This window comes from Siphateles boraxobius, unplaced genomic scaffold (assembly GCF_051911475.1).
Source record: "Siphateles boraxobius isolate OS27281-9 unplaced genomic scaffold, OSU_SipBor_1 25, whole genome shotgun sequence".
In the NCBI taxonomy this organism is placed as follows: Eukaryota; Metazoa; Chordata; class Actinopteri; order Cypriniformes; family Leuciscidae; genus Siphateles; species Siphateles boraxobius.
The window spans coordinates 9,595,001-9,615,873 of record NW_027508866.1 but is presented as its reverse complement, the minus strand read 5'-3'; the positions used below and the strand labels follow the sequence as shown (position 1 = coordinate 9,615,873).

The window sequence follows — 20,873 nt, the reverse complement described above, 5'->3', positions numbered from 1 at the left end:
TACACGACTAACCACTCGCATGCACTGGTTGGCACGTGGACCAATCAGCGCTCTCCATTCAAGGGAAAAGGGGTGGGACTTTCGATCATGGCGTTCAGCGCTTCACTCGGCGAGCAACGAGTTATGTGGATCCAATGAGATCACGCCGCGTTCCGGGCCCAATGTGTTAGAACAAGCCGGTGATTGCAAGAGCAAAATCAAGCAAGCAAGCTGGTCTGGTCACAGAGCATAGCTGGTTAATGCGATCATATTGCCATCTGTAAGGAATTAGATATTAAGGATCAACACAGGAAACCTTTGGTTCAAAATTAGGGCAGGATAAGCGTTTCTAAATATTGTTGTTCAGGTGTCAAGAGAGATTTAACGTTATTAGTCAACAAGAATCGATATAAAACTTGATCTGGAAGAAGGTAAGTGCCATGCCATCACTTTCTTTGTCGGAGGTGTTTGGGATCATCTGGGTGGTTGCATGTGTTCATAGATTAGTCTACTAGTACATTTAGCAGATCATCAGCTGTGTTTACTTATGTTTGAGCATTTTGAAAGGAAGAAGGTGTAATGTTTACTGCACATTATCAAGCAGTGCAATGACAGTTTGACATGATGCTTAGCACCATTGGGAGCCTCAATAAGGCTTACGTCACACAGGCTGTGCAACTAGAAGTTTCCTCTTTGCATTTTTGAATCAGTATTTGAAATAGCCAATCGAGAGAGAACCGTGACTGTAAAAATGAAGTCAAAAGAAGACAATCCAACTTTAGAACACATTAAGAAATGTTCCTATGGTATTCTGTATGCACTTTGGCCCCTAATGTCTTTTTATTAAGCAGGAAAGCTCTACAAAAGTGGTTTCCGATGTTGTTCCTAGAGGCCCCTCAAAACATTTCAGGTTTTGTGGTTCTCTACTATCGGTTGAATCAGGTGTGTTTGATTAGGATGACATCAAAAATGTACTGTTGGGGGCCTCACGGAACAGGTTTAAGAGCCACTGCTCTACACTACAGTATTGAGATCCATGTGCTTTCAGGCTTTGTCTCAGACTTGTGGGTGGGATCCCATCAAATCAGCATGTACCTATCCATACCTGTCACTGTCTGATTGTTTCCACCTACACATCGATCCATATATGGTGCTTGGGCAGTTTTTCATATCAGGGTTGTGATGTAATACTGTCCGTTTTATCAATGATCTTGAACATGGTGATTTGAGGGAACTTGTGTGATTCGAGGGAACTTGTGTGCTTCTGATATACTTTCTGGTTTATGGTACAGACCTGTCACAGTTGTGTCTTTTTGCTTAATTTTAACTGCATGCTTTAAACCAGTTTTTGAATCTTCTGTGCAGGTCACAATGAGGGAAAGGCTGTCATTATGGGCTGTTTTTTGCCTAATAGTAGCATTCCTGCCTTCTCAAACAGGTAAGCGCCATATACAATTGATTATATTCTTATATTTGCTGTACGTTTCCAGTGCTGTTGTCCATCAGGATGAATTTGAAGACTTGTTCAAACCAAGGACAATAGAATAATGATATCTATATTATTGTCCACACTAATGCACAAAATCGTTCAGTTTATTATATGCATGTCCTGCAGTTATGTGGTGCACCGCTTTAAACTTCTCAAGCTCTTAAAGGGATAGGTCACCCAAAAATGAAAATTCTGTCATTAATTACTCATTTAATAAAAAAAAAACCTTCATAACATCATCTTCATAACACAAATGAAGATGTTTTTTTTCAGAGGCTTTTTATCCCTCTGTTGATGCTACGTAACAACCAATTTGATGCTTCAGAAAGTTCTCAGAGATCGTAAAACTAATCCATATTAATTTAGCAGTTTAGTCCAAATTTTCTGAAGAGGCTTGATTGCCTTATGATGAACAAATTTATATTAGGTTTTTATTCACATATAAACATTCATCAACTAATGGAATTTTTATTTAAACGGAAGCTTAAGCATGTTCGCTTGACGTGCGAGAATCAGTAAGGTTCATTCTCGTGTTACGTAGCAGGCTTGATCTTTAGCAAGAACCAATTAGGTTTGTTCTTCGAGCAGGTTCGCTTGAGCTTCTGTTTATGTTTGCTGATGAATATTTCTATGTGAATAAAAGGCTAAATTCAATCTGTTCATCATATAAAGCGATCGACTCTTTTCAAAAAATTTGGACTAAACCGCTTAATTCAAATGGATTAGGTTTATTATCTCAATGAACTTTTTGAAGCGTCAAAGTGGTTGTTGCTTAGCTGTCTATGGAGGGACAGAAATATCTCAGATGTCATCAGAAAGACCTTCATTTGTGTTCCGACAATGAACGAAGGTCTTGTGGGTTTGGAATGACTTAAGGGTGAGTAATTTATGAAAATTGTCATATTTAGGTTAACTATCCCTTTAAACGCAGGATGAATTCTTTTACATGTAAAACAATTCTTAAAACTAGCCCTTTATCTTTATCGTTTTAGTTATCGTCTTTGGTGTGAACATGCCTTGAATCTATCAAGATGCGTATAAACATGCATTTTCTTTTTTTTTTATTATGGGTTTCTTTACTTATCCCTGATCATAGAATTTCAGCTGTCTGATATGTTTGTGTTGCAGAATCCGTGGCTGTGATGTCTGTGGACTTGGGCAGTGAATGGATGAAAGTTGCTATAGTGAAACCCGGTGTGCCAATGGAGATTGTATTAAACAAGTATGTGTTGGAACAGAGTGAAACTTTTTGCACCAAAATCAACAGATCTTGTCAAGTGATTTAGATTTATTAGTTTCAGAGAGCAGTTTTCTCCGTTGTGACATTTAGCTTCTTTGTACAGGGAGTCCCGGCGGAAAACACCAGTCGCTGTGTGCTTAAAGGAAAACGAGAGGCTTTTTGGAGACAGTGCTTTAGGAGTGGTAAGTCTTTGTACTCCATAATACCTTCTGTAAAAGTCAACATGAAGTGGCAGTTGCAATGTATATAACATAATTTATAATGTGACATTTAGAATTTAAACATGAAATTCAATAAGAAAACAATTTAGGGTGTTACTTAATGGAAATTTCCACTTCAAATTCCTGATTTATAAAATAATTTTCACCAGCATGCCCTTCTTTTGATGTCAGCTAGGAAGAAAAGTTATTGCGTATAAGCAATTTTACTTATTTTTTAAAGATTACGTTGAGAAACATAACGTGCATATACACTACCGCTTGGGGTCGGTAAGATTTTTAATGTTTATGATGCTTATCAAGGCTGCATTGATTTGATCACAAATACAGTGGAAACCGTAATATTGTGAATTATTATTAATACAATTTGAAATAACTTATTTCTGTTATAATACATAAAAAAATGTAATTTATTCCTGTACATTTTCAGCGTTATACTCCAGTCTTCAGTCCCATGATCCTTCAGAAGTCATTCTAATATGTTGATTTGATGCTCAAGAAAAAATGTATTATCGATGTTGAAAACGTCCTGGATTTCAAAAGAACAGCATATATTTGAGATCAAAATATTTTGTTAAATAAGTGTCTTTACTGTCACTAAATAAAAGTATCAATTTCTTTTTAAAAATAATTACTGACCCCTAACTTTTGAACGAGAGTGTATGACTCAAAATAAGACGAGGAACAACAGGCCAGTAAATAGATTTTCGTATTCACAATGGACCGAGTAGCATGAAAAAAATTCCTTCACATTTTCTTAATCTCTAAAACCTTGTTGCAGCATTTGTGACAAGCTTTGACTCTAGCAAACTTGAATCATGACAGGCTGTGAAGAACCCCAAGGTGGTTTACAGATTCCTCCAGAGCATTTTGGGAAAGACAGCAGACAACCCACAGGTGGTGCAGTATCTGAAACACTTCCCTGAGCATCAGCTGGAGAGAGATGAGAAAAGAGGAACCGTTTATTTCAAATTCTCAGAGTAAGTAATGAAGCACTTGCTTGGTGCGTTAGCTGTAACCAATGGGTTTTATATAATTTCTGGGAATCATTTTTTATTTATTTATTTCATCTAGAGAGATTCAGTATACTCCAGAGGAGCTTTTGGGCATGATGTTGAACTACTCTCGGGTTCTGGCTCAAGACTTTGCAGGTTTGATAATGAGTGTTTCAAATAGTTCAGCTGTCTTGGTTTTTGCCGGTTAGGATATTTGAACAGACCGATAATTTTATGTTTTTCTCCTAACAGAGCAGCCCATAAAAGATGCAGTGATCACAGTGCCAGCCTATTTTAATCAGGCAGAACGCAGGGCTGTCTTGCAGGCTGCCCATATAGCAGGGCTAAAGGTCCTTCAGCTTATCAATGATAATACTGCTGTGGCTTTGAACTATGGAGTATTCCGGAGAAAAGACATCAATTCGACTGCACAGGTACTACTGAGAAGATTTAAGTGAATTTAATTTATTTATTTGGTCAAACAATGGTGTGAGTGTGTGGATGGGACTATCTGTTTGGCTAGCCAATAGCATACTTGGAAACCAGAAATGTTGATTTTAGAAAGTAGACTTGTGATATAGAAATTAAAATAGTTCACTTAAAAAATTTAAATTCTGTCATTTACAAGTTGTTTCAAACCTGTATGAATTTCTTTCTTCTGCTGAACAAAAGATATTTTGAAGAATATCAGTTACCAGACAGTTGATGTACCCCATTGACTTCCATAGTATTTTTCTTTTTTTCTACCATGGAAGTCAATGGGGCCTATCAACTGTTTGGTTACCGACATTCTTCAAAATATCTTCTTTTGTGTTCAGCAGAAGAAAGAAATGCATACAGGTCTGGAACAACTTGAGGTTGAGTAAATGATGACAGAATTTTCACTTAAGTGAACTATTCCTTTAAGTGGGATTTATGACGGTTTTTTGATATTAACCTTTCTTTTCTGTGTCTTATAGAATGTCTTGTTTTATGATATGGGGTCGGGCAGCACAACAGCCACGATTGTCACATATCAGACAATAAAGACCAAAGAATCTGGCACTCAGCCACAGCTTCAAATCCGTGGAGTTGGGTTAGTCATGGTTATGTTCTGGCCTCATTGTTGGCCACTTCGGTACATTTCATATTTGTATGCATTACGCAAAAATCTGACTATCACTTTTTTATATTCAGCTTTGATAGAACACTCGGTGGCTTTGAGATCGAGCTGAGGCTCAGAGATCATCTCGCCAAGCTCTTTAACGAACAGAAGAAATCAAAGAAGGACGTGAGGGAGAATCTGCGTGCCATGGCCAAACTCCTTAAAGAGGCTCAGAGACTCAAGACTGTGCTGAGTGCCAATGCTGATCATACAGCACAGGTACTGAAATTGTTGATCTTTTCTTTTTTTTTTACACAATGTTTAGTTAGTCAAAATACCATGTTATCAATTTGCACCAAAAAAAAACTGCATTAAATGAAAGATATTGATCTTATTGTTGACGATTCATCCATGAATGTTTTATTTTTTTTCGAACCTTCTTATTTTTCATCAAAATATCATAACTGGATCTTCCGATGAAATGGGGCTTCTCTCATGTGATGGATTCTGGGCGACTTCTGTCTTTTTGTCTGCTAAAAACCCACCCCTATCTTCCAATCAACTGTAACCTCACATTCAGATCTTTCTCAATTTTTGAGTGCAACACCCAAAATTCAATCAACCGATGGATAAAACCAAGTTCATGACCTATTGTTGTTTTCTTAATTTATTTTGAAAATCTGTTTCACATGGATGACCGTCACAAGAAGAAAAATGTGTCACTGCTTCCAATTCATCGTGACTAACTCTGTGACTAGCTCTAGGTCACTATTCAAATGTAAGCAAATTTGTGACATTGGCCATGTGAACTCAGATGTTCTTGCTTCCACTGAAGCTTTGGATTGTTCTCAAATGCTGAATCACCTGATCATCAGGAGTTCATGCAGCTCAAGGTTTGCGGTCATTAAAACAAATGAGCAACAAGCCAAATACTAAGACATTTTTCAATTTGACTTTGACTTAAATTGTTATGAGGATAACATAATTTGTAATAAATAAGAGTAATGCAAAATAGGATCCGGTTCACTTTTTTTTTTTTTTTTTTACATTTGGACCACACTGGGTCAGCTTAGCTTTGTTTAAATGGGAATTATTGGTCTGACTGTGTGAGATTTGTTAGACATTCATGATATGTAAACAGACAAACAATGTCTGTATGTTAGACTTGCTACTTGTACAGTTTAAACCTAACTCTGTGTTGTGAAAGACGATTTAGTGACATCTTGATGTTCTTCTTTCTTCAGATTGAAGGTTTGATGGATGACATTGACTTCAAGGCAAAAGTGACTCGCTCTGAGTTTGAAGCCCTCTGTGAGGATCTGTTTGACAGAGTACCAGGACCTGTGAAGGAAGCTTTAGCTGCTTCTGAGATGAACATGGTGAGGAGCTAAATATCAAGGCATTGACTTTATACATGATTTCTGCATAGCTATGATTTAAAAAATAATCTGAAATATCTTTCCTGTCCAACAGGATGAGATTGAACAGGTTATTCTGGTTGGAGGAGCCACCAGAGTGCCTAAAGTGCAGGATGTGCTGCTTAAAGCTGTGGGAAAGTATGTTTTTGTGTGTGTTTGCGCAGTTCTATTTCCTGTTTAAACTATAGTAGATACATTGGATTGGCTGTCAATGGATGCTATTTGAAGTTGTGTGGTGCAGTTATGACATCAACCAGCAGAGACAAACTTGTCTGTGCTAACCAGGCAAAACTTGACAAATTAGTGTGTACTAGTAATTTAGGTTTGGTTCTTTCTTTGCACAAAATAAGAAACATTTAAAGGGTAGCACACCCTGATAAAGGTTTATTAGCCGCAACACGTTGGTGTGCGGTTGTTTGTAATTGTTTTGAAATTACTTTAGCCATGAACAAATAAAGTGCCTTTAGTGTCTTGTTTTCATGTTTTTCAACATTTAATGGGTTAGTTCACCCAAAAATTAAAATTCTGTCATCAATTACTGACCTAAAACTCTTGACGCTTCAAAAAATTCATAAAGAGATCATAAAATCCATGAATCAAGTGGTTTAATCCAAGTCTTCTGAAGAGACACGATTGCTTTATATAATGATATGTTTTAATTTAGGCTTTTATTCAAATAAAAATTGATCAGCAAATGTATGTAGAGCACTCAAATATGGTCAACTTAAATTCAAGCATTTGATGCACAAGAACCAATGAGTTTCCTTCTCGGGTGTCACGCCAGCACATTTGAGCATTCACAGGAAGTAATAAGGTTTTTAACACGTCAACCAAGTAAAGTTAAGCTTACGTTTTTCTGTTTATCTCTATGAAAGTCTATTCAACCAAAACTCTATTGCTCCAAAACATTCAATGGAGGTACAGAAATCCCTCAGATTTCATTTAAAATATCTTCATTTGGTTTGAAGATCAGATGCAGTCTCATGGGTTTGGAACAACATGAGTTATTGATGACAATTTTCATTTTTGGGTGAACTAACCCTTAAAAAACACCTAATAAGATGGATTACACTTAGCATTGATTAACATTTTAGTAGTAGATGTTTTGAAATTGGTACAGTGCCAAATAATTCAGCTTTGTGTTCACTTTTTGTCTCCAGAGAGGAACTGAGCAAGAACATCAATGCAGATGAAGCTGCAGCGATGGGCGCCGTCTATCAGGCCGCTGCGCTCAGCAAAGCCTTCAAAGTCAAGCCTTTCTTGGTACGAGATGCAGCTGTGTTTCCCATACAGGTGAGAGGGTGAAGACAAAGTCTGTGTGTTTTTTCCTAAAATTGGATTTGTATTAATAATCTTTACTCATCCCTAAATAAAACCACTGAGATGTTTAATTTAACAGATAAGAAGTGTGCAGTTTTATTTATCATACTACAGTGCTTGTGCATTTAAGAAGTTCTCAGATGTTTTTTTGTCACTCTCCTTAGGTCGAGTTCAATCGTGAGACTGAGGAAGAAGATGGCTTGAAGACCATGAAGCACAACAAGCGCATTCTGTTCCAGAGAATGGCCCCGTATCCCCAGAGGAAAGTCATCACGTTCAATCGTTACACGGACGACTTTGTCTTTTACATAAATTATGGAGACCTCAGCTTTCTCAGTGAACAGGACATGAAGTAAGACACATTTTGTTCATTCTACTCATATTCTGTGCTTTATTTGTTTGCACTTTTTCAAAATGATCAGAAAATAGAACTTCTGAATCAAACCTCAGTGTCTGTCTCTCTCTTTCTAAGAATATTTGGCTCACAGAATCTGACAACGGTGAAACTATCTGGAGTGGGCAGCAGCTTTAAGAAGCATTCAGATGCTGAATCTAAGGGCATCAAGGCCCATTTCAACATGGATGAAAGCGGGTTGTTAATTCTGGACCGGGTTAGTACTGCATTTTAGTTTGCATAATAAAACATGACAAACTAGTGGTAGTATTTTTCCACTATATTACAAAGCAAATGTACTATTCCAGTAGATGCTTAATTAGCCAGAAGATCCTTGATTTTTCAGGTGGAGTCAGTGTTTGAGACCATTGTGGAGGAGAAAGAGGAGGAGTCAACGCTCACAAGTAAGTTTTGTCTTTATTAGGGCTGGGTACCGAGTTTGGTACTTTTTAGGTACCGACCAAATTGCCTCGATACTACAGAGTATCGAAAAATGTCTTGTTTTTCGGTACCAAGTTTCGGTACCCAAGTGGTTAATCTCATCAACGTCAGTGAAACAATAAACATGCAGCATGATTGGCTGTGGCGGAAAAACACTAGTTTAAGCGGCTCCCCAGAGACGTGCCTCGTCGCACGTGAGGCTGTAGTGTGTGTGTGTGTGTGTGTGTGTGTAAGTGTCCAACCCAGATAGATAGAAAATATGTGGAAATGATCAAAAGTGTACGTACCCGACTCGATGCCATAAGCGCACGATGCAATATTTTCGACAAGATAATTGCTGCCAGACGGGTAACATGGTAAATCTGATAAGGCACTTAAAAGCGCACAGAATACACTCGAGAGCAGAAAGTTTATCAGCCTTCGACTACAAGAACTGGAGCGCGTCACATATAAACCAAAACTCAGCGTATAGGATACTTGCCTCACAGACATGAGAAATAGTTCTATATATGTTCAAAATATGTCTAATTTTAAACGAAACAATTAGAAATAAATAGTTTGATTACCTAATCCATATAGGCGCGCGCGCGTTCACTACTGCGGGGATGACGAGTCAGCATCGCAAATTCGCAATAATCATCTTTGCAGCCAACACGTTTAGTAAACACTTGTTCATTAATAAACAATTAAAATATCTCCTTGCTATCGTTTCCCGACACATCCATAATCAGTAGGCTACTTTTGCCAGTGCTTTGCGCAAGCTTCATGTGTGCTGAGCGCGAGGCATATATCCCGCACCCCAGTAGCCTATATTTAATTCAATTCACATTTATTTGTATATCATTTTCACAATACATATCGTTTCAAAGGAGCTTTACAGAAAATGCTTGTGTCTGAATTATAATTTAGAGTGATCTGTTATCAGGGGTGACTTTGTGTAATGCATTTCAATTAATTTTCATTCAGTTTCATTGTTAAACAATGCATTAAGTTAAGGCAGAAACAATGAGCTCATTGAAGTAAAGAATACATGTTGTTAAATGATTAGGAAACATAGAAAACTTTAGCATTGGTGCTTTTTTACAGACTCAAAATATGAGTTTAAAAAAGTCAACAAATTGAAAAAATAAAAGTTTTTTTTTAGGTAATGTTATATTAAAAAATTGGTATCGAAAAAAGTATCGTTCAGGAACCAGTATCGAAGTCAAGGTATCGGTATCGAAAATTGTTACAATACCCAGCCCTAGTCTTTATACACAAATCTTTATACACATTTTTTTAGACTGTTGTTTGTTGTACTAAAGAAGACTCTTAAAAGGAATTAAAACATCTCACATTGCAAACTGCCTTATCAGAAATCAAAGTCTCATATCAAGGCTGAATTTATTTGATGAAAAGTACAGTAAAATGGCAATATGTTGAAATATTACAATTTAAAAGAACTGTTTTCTGTTTGAATATACTTCAAATAATTTTAAATTGTAATTGTTTTTTAATAAGCTGTAATAAAATACACAAGAACTAAAATAAATAAAAAAGAATATATTATATTAGACTTATATTTATATGTATTTTCTTAATTATTATATTTATTAGTGTAATATAGTATATCCTTTTTTTTAAATTAGTTTCTTAATTTCTTTTAAGTGGAAGAAAAGATATGGAAGTTTCTAAATGTGAATTTAATTTCTTAATTTCTCCAATTGTTTAATTTCTCCCCTGCCCCTCAGAGCTTGGAAACACCATTTCTAGCCTGTTTGGGGGTGGCAGCTCAGAGCCAAGTGCAAACATGTCAGAACCGGTTACGGTAAATCTGCTTGATGTCTGTTTCCATATTAGATAGACATTTTCTCAAACTTGAGCTTGACATTACGCTTTTTCATTATGTTCCAGGATGAAGAAGAAGTGACTCCGGAGGCTGGGAAAGATCAGGAACAGTCAGAGAAACCGGAAGAGACTGCCCAGGAGAAACCTGAGATGGAAGAGGCTAAAGAGGGTAAAGAGGGAGAGCCTCAGACTGAAGAGCAGAAAGACGACAAAGAAGATAAAGCGGAAACTCAGGTGAGAGGATTGACAGTTAGACTTTCAAGAGAATCAAAATCACTTGTTCTGCCCTGTTATTCTCAGAAGAGTTTTTTGACTTCCTCTCGTTTTCTATTGTACAGCATGCAATATTATACGCCTGCAGAAACCCCCGCCTAAGTTCCTTGAGATACAGTAGTTATCCAATGTAAAATGTTAAGATAATAATTATTTTTATTATTACCCAATATGATGGCCAATATGATACAAATTATACTTTAAGAAAAATGCATCTTTATTATTGCCCATTGAAATGTTTTTTTTTTAATTTTATTATTATTAATCATTTTATTACTATAATAATATATTAACATTGCTATAAAATATTATTAATGTTTTTATCCCAATTACAATGGGATTATTTTTGCTGAATATTAGTGACAGGGTTCCCACAGTCCCGTAAAACCTGAAAATATTAGGGAATTTTTGGGCAAAGTCATTACAATTTCTATAGGAAATCATTTTAAGATCTAAAATTTAAGAAAAAAATGATTTTGCTACAAATTATATTTTATGGGTGCAGAATCAGTGATTTAAAAAAAAAATTATAATCATTATAAAGTAATGGAAAAGTAATGGAAATTCGATGTGAGAGCCCTATAGAGACAAATATGATCGATTGTGCCATATACAAATCTCGTCTCTATTCAAAATTGTAGCCGTCACTAAATGTGAACATTTCACTCACTCACTATAATCATTAATCAAAGGTCAGACTATAATCATTAAATTACAGTTTCAACCATGTATTATATTGCAGTTTCATACAAAATTACCAGCCACTGGCGAGTAGTTCCATGTGATTTAGTTTTGGAATCTGTCTAGAACTGAACTCTCACTTCCATCACGCAGGGAGAGCCTGAAGCAGAGAAAGCTGAAAAGCCTGAAGAGAAATCAAATGGTGAGAAAGCAGAAGAGGAGGCAGACAAGAAACCCAAACCACAGAAAAAGAGCAAAATATCAGAAGATATCACAGTGGAGCTCGAGGTGAACGATGTTCTCATTCCCAGCACAGAGGACCTTGAAGTGTCCAAAAAGAAGTAAGTGTCTCTTGCTTCTAAGCATTAATTAACGTGGAGAATGAATTACCAGAGTGGGAATTGGGACAGACTGTAGTAACTGAAGAATCTCTAAAGAATTACCATGTGTTCCTCCCTCATATCAGGCTGCAGGACCTCACTGACCGTGATTTGGAGAAGCAGGAGAGAGAAAAGACCCTGAACAGCCTGGAGGCTTTTATCTTTGAGACGCAGGTATAATGAATCTCTCTGCTGCCCCTCCCAGTGTTTGAGCAGTGACTCATAGATCCAGTGGCGTGACAATGACGGAACTGTCTTTGTCCAAGTCTAAAAAGCTTTATTTGCAGAGCTTGAGGGAGGAGAAAACTGTAGTGGGCTTAAGGCTTTTTGATGGAGCATTGTGGAAAATGGTTATTACAGCAAAGTAGAGTTTCATTTTTAAGTCAACTATTTCTTTGAATTTACGAAACAATTTATTTTTTTCCTCTTTCTCCATCTAGGATAAGCTGTATCAGGATGAGTATCTGGCTGTGGTGACTGAGGAGGAGAAGGAGCAGATCACAGGCAAGTTGAGCGAGGCCTCTAACTGGATGGATGAGGAAGGATATTCCGCTGGTACGAAGGAGCTGAAGGAAAAGCTGTCTGAACTGAGAAAGCTTTGTAAAGCAATGTTCTTCAGAGTGGAGGAGAGGAAGAAATGGCCCGACAGACTGGCAGCTCTCAACAGCATGCTCAACCACTCCACCATCTTCCTCAAGTGAGTGAGAGCTGCATATTTGTTTTATTTTTATTTAAAAAGAATGCATTTTTAGAAAATAAACGTTCTTTTGTTTTTTTTAAATGAATGTAAGGATAGTATTTTCAAAGAATCTATTTAAATTAACACTTTTTTGTATTTCAAAAAAATCTAAATATTTATTTAAAATGTTAATAAAATGTATTTTTAGAAAATATATATATTTTTAATTATGTAATGTAATCTATTTATTTAAAGAATGTATTTTTAGAAGTGTATTTTTTTTAAAACCTCTTTTATATATTTAAATATACATGTATGGATGTGTACATGTTTTTATTAAATTATATTTGTTAAATTTAATTCATTTAAAAAATCTAAATGTTTAAATTAAATACTCAATGTAATCTATTTGTATATATTAAATTAATGTATATTTAGAAATATTTATTTAAAAATATATATTTTCACAAGTTTACTTTTTTTAATTTATTTTTTATATACATTAATTGAATGTAAACACAAAAGATAATATATCATAATTTAAGTATTAATTTTTGGGAAGAGTCCTCGGACTCTTGTGGGCAGTGCAGTTTTGAGTTCAGTCAGCAGCATGTTCAAATAAAAGAAAACAACTTTGTAATTTGCACGGCCCTTCGTTCACAGGAGTGCTAGACTGATTCCTGAGGGTGACCAGATCTTCACAGAGGTTGAACTGAAGACACTAGAGAGGGTCATCAATGAGACAATGGTATGTAATCGCTTTATTTCCCTCTCTCATTCCCATTGATTTATTTCATCCTTCCCTCGACTTCAAGTGAATTCCACTCAGTAAACCCTTTGGATGCTCTCTGCACATTTTGATTTTTGTTTTTATTTCAGACATGGAAGAATGAGACGGTTGCTGAACAGGAGAAATTGTCCCCAACAGAGAAACCTGTTCTGCTCTCAAAGGACATTGAAGCTAAGCTAACCCTATTAGACCGGGAGGTCAACTACCTGCTGAACAAAGCAAAGTTTGCCAAACCGAAACCTAAAGATAAGTCTAAAGACAAGAACAACACCTCCACAGAGAACAACAAAGCTAACAGCACAGAAGATGCAGAGAAGGTTATTCCTCCCAACAGCGATGACGGTGAGACACCATTTTATTTTGGCGTACATTTATTTTGAAAATTCGATGACCCCTTTTTTCTGTTTATGTGGAGTAATGTGGTATTTAAATTGTGCTTTTAGCTGAAAAGGTGAAGCCAGCAGAGGAGCCTCCAACTGAAGGAAAAGAGGAAGAAACCATACCTGAACTAAATCCAGCGGAAAAAACGGATGATACAGGTAATTCTCAGTCCACTTACTAGAGCTGCATGATAAATTGCTAAAAGATTGCGATCTTGATTCATACACCCTCACAATCTTATTCCTAAATGTCAATGATTCAGCTGGATGTCTATTAAACCTCTGACAAGTACGATCACAGTGAACATTCTAATCTGTGTTGGCGCTGCTGCTTACTCGGATAGTATGAATGAAACGGCTTCACAAACAGTCCTTTCAACCACACAGTTTCAAATGATCACAGAAGTACTGGGGAAAAAGTTCAGATGAAAAGAATGATGTCTATGGTAGCGATCCAAAGAGTAAATTTGATTTCTTGATTCTTGAATCTTTAAATAATAATTACATCATTAGGCCACTAGGTGGTGACAGGTGTCTGTTAAATGTCATTGTCATGAATCATTTATTCAAGAAATTAAACGAAATTGTGATTCTTAATTTATTCAAAATCGTGCAGCACTACTACTAAACCATATGCTAAATAATTTCAAAATTCTCCACAACATGCTCTATGACCTAAAATAACAGGATATATAGGTTTAGTATATTTATGTAAATGTAGTAGTTCATTATATGCCAATATGCAGCTAAACTAATGTTTTTGTTTTTTTGTTTTTTGCAGAGAGGAGTAAATCAGAAAACCATGTAGGGGATGAATTATAACATCTGGAGTTCTTAAAGTTTTTTTTTTTTTTTAATTTATTGACTCCAAGTGGTTCAACATTTATTTTTTCTGTCCAACCCCTCAACAAATTGGAACATCTTGAAAATGACAGTGTACATTTGTGGCCCTGAGCCAAAAGAAAATACCAAACCCAACTCAAGGCTGTGTGCTCCTTCCATTCACATTTAATTTAGCTTCTTAATCCATGAATTATTAAATCTTCTCCCTCTCAGAAACATAACCCCCATCTGTTTTGGAAATCGAAATCAAAAATGGCATGCTTGACCTGAGCGAACATGCTGTCCTTTTTATTATATTTACATGGGAGTAATTTATGCAGCTCGGCTGAAAATGGTCATTTGTCATGACCTCTGACTCGAGACACCTTTACGTCCAGATATTGAGGAAATGTGAAGTTCCTGGTGAATTGTCTTGCTTAATTGTCTCATCGTGTTCGTTTCGGCTAGTTAACCTTTTTCCGTGTAGCCCATTCCCAAAACAATCTGTTCGTACCTGTGAGCATCTATGCCAAACATCTCCTGTATTTATGGACTTGAGTAGGATTAGTCTGCTGCACTGACATCAAAGGAATTTCACTTGGCTGAAAAAGTGGAAATTGATTTGGTTTTGTTTTTTGCTTTCACGTCTTCGCCGGTTTTGTCATTCACATTTCACATGTTCAAGTCTGTGTGGAGAGGGAAAATACGTGGAAAAGGGAGAAGATTGTTTCTAAAAATGTTAATAAAGTCTCTTTTTTTAAAAGTTCTCTGCACATTGTGTAATAACTTCTCATTGTTTCGACATAATATTTATATTATATATAATGCATTATAATCCATTAAAGGGATAGTTCACCCAAAAATGACAATTCTGTCATTTACTTAACCTCAAGTTGTTCCAGACCTGTATGAATTTCCAGACTTCTCTTGAACACAAGAGAAAATGATTGTAAATATAGTTACATGAGTCCATGAAAGACAGTGTTTACAACTGTAAATGAATGTAAAATGTAAGGTCAAATTCTTAGTTTTGCTTTAATCAGACAAAAAATTACAACAACATTAGCAAAATACTTTTTTACAAGAATGCCCTCACACAGAAAACCCCAAAATGCATATATAAATGATATATAGTTAATATCTAAATGTGCCTTGGCATGCAAAAAAAAAAAATGTATGATGAATCTAAACCATTCAGAAGACTATTACTGTAAGCCACAGATCTACTTATAATATTGGTTTGGTGAGATTTTCTTATTGTGACATCTACTCATCTACCCATTCCTATCCTCTTGAACCACAGGTCAGTGCAGAAGCCATTTCTAGAGTTTCTATGCGAACCGCTTTAACTGTGGCAAGCGAACCCTGCCAGAGTACAAAAATGGGATCTCTGTTTGAGAGCTCAGTGAAAAAGGGTTGATTTGTCTACTTTTAACTTGTCCCTGCGGATCTTGTAGACAAGTACAGCCACCATGATGATGCACAGCGCTCCGAATACCCCCGCTGCCACAGAGATGCCCACCAATGCCTCCGCTGGCTTCAGATTCTGAGATGCTGCAAAACATTAGAACAACTAACTGAGCGAAAGCACACAGCTAACAGGTTGAAATAAATCTCTAATTCAAATTTCGGTATAACTTTATATTGGGTGTCTTCTACTACTATATATTATGTATTTATTGTGTTCATGTTGTATTGCAAAAAACTTGCGGTTGTGGTGGGATAGGGGTAAGGTATTGTTAGGTTTAAGGTGTAAGAGGAAGGATATATGCAGTTTGATATATTGATATATACAAAAAAAAGTGCATTGTATCAAATTATTCATTTAAATCTTAATACATAGTGGTTAAGACACTTAATATAAAGTGGGACCCATATTTATTTTATAAATGTCAGAAAACATGCATACCTGCTGCAACGGGTGCAAATGGTTCTAAAAGGATCACACAAAGAAAAGAAAATTCAAATGAGTTCCAACACATGGGATTATATGATCAAAATACATCAGATTAAAATCAAAAAATATTTTCTCCAATTTATTCATGCATATTGCATTCGTGTTATTGAACTGAATTGAACCAACATTGAACTGACTTGAGCTGAATAATGATTTTATTGTTCTCTGTAGAGCTGCTTACGGATGAATTTAACTCATTTAAACACAACTCCTTTTCTCGAGAATATTTCTCCTCCTTGAACCGCGGAGGAAGAAACGGCGGGGTCAGAGGACTAATGAGCATTCAGAGACGAGTGAGCCCACGCCGTCCCCGCCCCCGCATGCCTCACTCTCTCCAGAGAGAGATGTTCCTCCGGTGTTATTCACTAAAACGGACCAGCACCCCTCCCTTGAAGCGGCCGGCCTCGTTTCCTTTGTTGGATCGGAGGAAGACCATGAAGACAGCCTGTCATTGACAGGGTCTGAAAGCTAGGATTGGTCGGGCTCAGTTACTGAACCCGCCCCCCCATCTCAGTCCAGCGGAAGTGGTACCAGGGTGAGCATAGACGTTGAACTTCTCCACATCCTCACCAGGGCCGTTGAAGAGCTCGCCCTCGATTGGTCCTCTCCAGAAGAGCCCACCAGAAGCCGCCTCGATGAGTGGTTCCTGCCGGGGTGCCAACAGACCCCTCGCCAGCGGTCAGCGCCGTTCTTCCCAGAAGTTCACGAATAACTAACCAAGTCGTGACACGCCCCCTGCTCTCAACCCTTGATGGCACAGAAGAAAAGGGGTAAGAAAAACTGCCCCCGGAGGAAGCGGTTTTATAACCAATAAGCCCGTTTCAGTTCACGCACCCTTGCAACAAACAAATGCTGTTCCAACAGCGACAAAAATAAAGCACAAAAATTCTCAGAAAAAGTGCACTTTTCATCTTCAAAACACCTGGGTGGCCGGATCCCTAAAGCAAGTCAGGCTTTTACAGCGGTTACCTCCTCGTCCCGAAAAAGGATGGCGGCCTCAGGCCTATTCTAGATCTATGACACCTGAACAAGGCCCTCATGAAACGGCCATTCAGGATGCTAACAACCAAACAAATCCTCACGCAGATTCACCCAGGGGATTGGTTTTTGTCAGTGGATCTGAAAGATGCTTACTTTTACATCCAAATAGCCCCCCATCACAGCCGCCCTGAGACAGCGGGAAATGCGCATTCTGAACTACCTCGATGATTGGCTCATTCTGGCCTAATCGGAGGCCGAATTACAAACCCACAAATCCTGGCTCCTTAGCCATCTAGAATGCCTTGGGCTCAGGATCAACTTCTCCAAGAATGTACTGTCCCCCAGACAGCGTATAACCTTCCTGGGAACAGTTATCGACTCCATTCATTTGAGAGCTTGGGTCACGCCAGACAACGCTCTCTCCATTCAGCAGCTAGCTGCTTTGTTCAAAGCGGGCTTTTACCTGCCCCTCAGAACGTTTCAAAGGGCACTGGGCCTTATGGCCTCCGCATCGTCAGTACTCCAATTAGGCCTACTGCGTATGCGTCCCCTTCAGCCAGCGCTGGCTGAAGCCCCGAGTCCCGGCTCATGCATGGCAGTTCGGCCACCTGCGCATCAGGGTAAATCATGGCTGTATCAAAGGCCCCTTGGAAAGACACCAGCTGGTACAAGTCTGGTGTAAGCATGGGTCTAGTCTCGAGGAGGAAGGTGGTTTCGACAGATGCCTCCAACCTAGGTTGGGGGGCTCTGTGCGAGGGCAGGCCAACCTCCGGCCTCTGGTCAAGCTCGGAGAAACGCCTACACATCAACTGCCTCTAAATGAGAGTAGTCTCTCAAGACTTAAAAACCTTCCTCCCGAATCTGATATCTAAAATAGCTCGCTCTATTTTGCTGTAGATCATTAAACCATATTACGCTGCCTCAGAAGTCTGTCTGAAATCAGTTCTGTGAAGTACCTTTGTGCACAGACGCTGCCTGCAAGGCATTGCAAGATAGGCAAGTGAGGCAAATGTCAGCTGCCTAAGTTTTCGGACGCAGCCAGTGATTGCTATTTGGATGTGAAGAGACTTTCAACCAGCATAAAAAAATAATAATTATTGAAAAAATCGCCTACCCTGCCTTTAATTGATGAACTTCAGACAGTTATTGAACTGAACTATACAATTGTTGTATATTGAATTGTTGGTTCAAAGCACTATAAAAACAAAGGTGACTTGACTTGTACATTGAAATGATTTCTGTCCAACATCGGATTGGTCTTACCATCCACTTTGGTGATGATTGGTCCAGAGCTCACCGTAGCGATGTCACTCACTGAGGTTCCCTGAGCCGACTGGACTTCTCTCCTCTTCCTCGTTGTGCAATTCTGATGCATGTGTTAAAATGCATTTGAATACACTTCAGTTAGATGATTGCGTATGTGGCCCTCTTGTGAATGACATATTGAGTATTTTGGTAGTGTACGATGTTTCATACCTGCCGTAATGATCTACAGAAAGAGCTCTCGCAGAGCCTTGTGGTACAGTGCAGATAAAAGGTTGAAACTGGCCTGTTTCTGTGCTCTATAAAGCGAAAGGTTTCAAACGAGAAACGCGCCACCTGCTGTTCTCCATTCACACCCATAATGGTTTGAAGATCACGGGTACATCTGAGAATGACCAAAATACTTACAATCAGAATACTGTTAGTTTTTTATTGGTTGCATATTATTCATAATTTATTGATTCTACCTAATATTTTTTTTTAAATGCACAAATTCAAGATATCTAAATGTAAAATTAACTTTTTATTTACATGCACAAACATTTTTTACGGAAGCCCTGAACCGCAACGTGAAAAAAAATTGAGTAAAAAAAAGTCTAGCATTTCGAGAGTAAAGTCGAAATATTTTGAGATTAAAGTAGAAACATTACGAGAATAAAGTCGTAATATTTTGAGAATAAAGTCAAAATTACGAGAAGTCTTCTGTAGAAGTGTGTGCGCTGTGTGGGTGTAAAGAAATGCACTCGTGAAGTCGAACTGCCTCGGACATGGACTTTACAGGCGATAACACTTTTCAGACTAGATGGATCTATCCAGCTTTATTATATCTGAGGAAATCGCGGAATTTCCTTTTGTTGAAAGCCCAGATAAAAGTAAAAAGCAACTATAGGGCTTGGGTGCCGCGTTGCATTCTGGGAGGTGGCGGCCATGTTGATGGCCTCACGAATGTAAACATACAGCAAGTCGAACGAGAAGAAGCAGAGTTGGGAGAAAGAAAAAAGATGTTTAAATCCCTAAAAGGATGTGGAATTTCTCGGGATACGTTAATTAGGGAGGCCAGGGACCGGTATGTGGACAAAATCAAAACAACCATTCACACATGTACTTTTAACTATGTGTTTCAAAAGTGTAGTTGGTAGCTCTCAACCCTCCCGTTTTTTCCTGGTTTCTCAAGTATTTGAGCTCTTTTCCTGCTGTCTTCCCGTTTTAGTATTTTCCTGTAAAATATCCCGTATTTGAATACTCTCGTAACATTAACGTTAGCCCTTCCATCGGACCTGTCAGTCTCTGTACTGTTGTCCTGTTGCTACTCCCGTGCCCTTCCAACGAAACTGGTGTTTTCAAAGCATCGTTTTGCTTACTTGAAGACAACCTTAGCGTGATGTTGGCCTTTTTAAGATAACAACGGGGTTGTTGTGAGAGCACGATTTCACGCCGATCTGTAACTTAAGCAAAGTCACGTTAGACCTAGCTTCACAATTCACTTAGTTAATGCAGCAGTTTTTTAGTACGAATTTTTGCTGTCAGCAGAGGGATAGCAACAGAAAGATGAATGTTGTAATTTTCCCGTATTTTGGGTGAGTAGTAACCTGGGAAATAGTAACGCCAAATTAAGACACACGACCTAGAGTGAGTACGGCCGCGTTCCAGGCAACCTGTAACCCGTGTTTTTCCAACTCTTAACTGGGAGTACATCGTTCCAGGCAACCTGTAACCCGTGTTTTTCCAACTCGTAACTGGGAGTACATCGTTCCAGGCAACCTGCAACCCGTGTGATTTTCCAACTCGTAACTGGGAGTACATCGTTCCAAGCAAACTGTAACCCGTGTTTTTCCAACCTTATACCCGTGAAAGTGCACTGGAACGGCAGTCAAAACCGTGACTTCCCACCCGTGAACTCGTACTAGATCGATGTACTCCCAGTTACGAGTTGGAAAAACACGGGTTACAGGTTGCCTGGAACGTGGCATTAGTCCATAAACAGTGCGCCGTAGTCCAAGTAGCAGTAAAGGAGGCAATCAACATGGCGGCCACGCCAAGTATACGTCACGATGCCCAAGCCCTATTATATTTAGACCAATGTCACAAGTAGTTTGACTTCACGAGCGCATTTATTTACAAAAATAAATAACTAAATAAGAACTTCTATGGGAGACTGTATTCTCGTATGACTTTTTTATGATTTAAGTATTATCTTTCCATCATGCCTGCAGTTCCCTAATGTAATCCCAGACAGCATCATAATGTCGGCCCAGATCCGGC

At 38.1% G+C, this 20,873-nt stretch overlaps 2 protein-coding genes across 2 annotated transcripts in view; one reads left to right on the top strand and one right to left on the bottom strand.

Moving 5' to 3' along the window:
- Positions 1 to 60: 60 nt before the first annotated feature.
- Positions 61 to 15,173, top strand: hyou1 (hypoxia up-regulated 1). The gene is made up of 24 exons (XM_077242386.1): positions 61 to 410; positions 1,345 to 1,417; positions 2,597 to 2,690; positions 2,812 to 2,890; positions 3,752 to 3,906; positions 4,001 to 4,077; positions 4,174 to 4,355; positions 4,881 to 4,996; positions 5,098 to 5,284; positions 6,250 to 6,384; positions 6,479 to 6,561; positions 7,584 to 7,716; positions 7,908 to 8,095; positions 8,216 to 8,354; positions 8,484 to 8,541; positions 10,309 to 10,385; positions 10,472 to 10,639; positions 11,513 to 11,700; positions 11,826 to 11,913; positions 12,180 to 12,436; positions 13,082 to 13,166; positions 13,298 to 13,550; positions 13,652 to 13,747; positions 14,370 to 15,173. The coding sequence occupies exons 2-24, from the start codon at positions 1,351 to 1,353 to the stop codon at positions 14,408 to 14,410; spliced, it is 2,946 nt and encodes a 981-aa protein (XP_077098501.1). The 5' UTR covers positions 61 to 410; positions 1,345 to 1,350; the 3' UTR covers positions 14,411 to 15,173.
- Positions 15,174 to 15,426: 253 nt separating this feature from the next.
- The window catches only part of LOC143749840 (zona pellucida-like domain-containing protein 1), a 9,842-nt gene continuing 4,395 nt past the window's right edge, over positions 15,427 to 20,873 (bottom strand). Inside the window, exons 9-12 of the mRNA XM_077242402.1 lie at positions 18,825 to 18,996; positions 18,612 to 18,714; positions 16,320 to 16,343; positions 15,427 to 15,964 (exon numbers count right to left, since the gene is read on the bottom strand). Of these exons, the coding sequence (XP_077098517.1) occupies positions 15,813 to 15,964; positions 16,320 to 16,343; positions 18,612 to 18,714; positions 18,825 to 18,996 (451 nt within the window). The 3' untranslated portion in view covers positions 15,427 to 15,812. The remainder of the gene's footprint in view (positions 15,965 to 16,319; positions 16,344 to 18,611; positions 18,715 to 18,824; positions 18,997 to 20,873) is intronic.

Excerpts from the sequence above, each read along its gene's own strand:
- hyou1 (XM_077242386.1), top strand. The coding sequence starts at position 1,351 with ATGAGGGAAAGGCTGTCATTATGGGCTGTTTTTTGCCTAATAGTAGCA. Across the intron at positions 13,167-13,297 it reads GGGTCATCAATGAGACAATG|ACATGGAAGAATGAGACGGT; the intron begins GTATGTAATCGC and ends TTTTTATTTCAG. Across the intron at positions 13,748-14,369 it reads GGAAAAAACGGATGATACAG|AGAGGAGTAAATCAGAAAAC; the intron begins GTAATTCTCAGT and ends TGTTTTTTGCAG.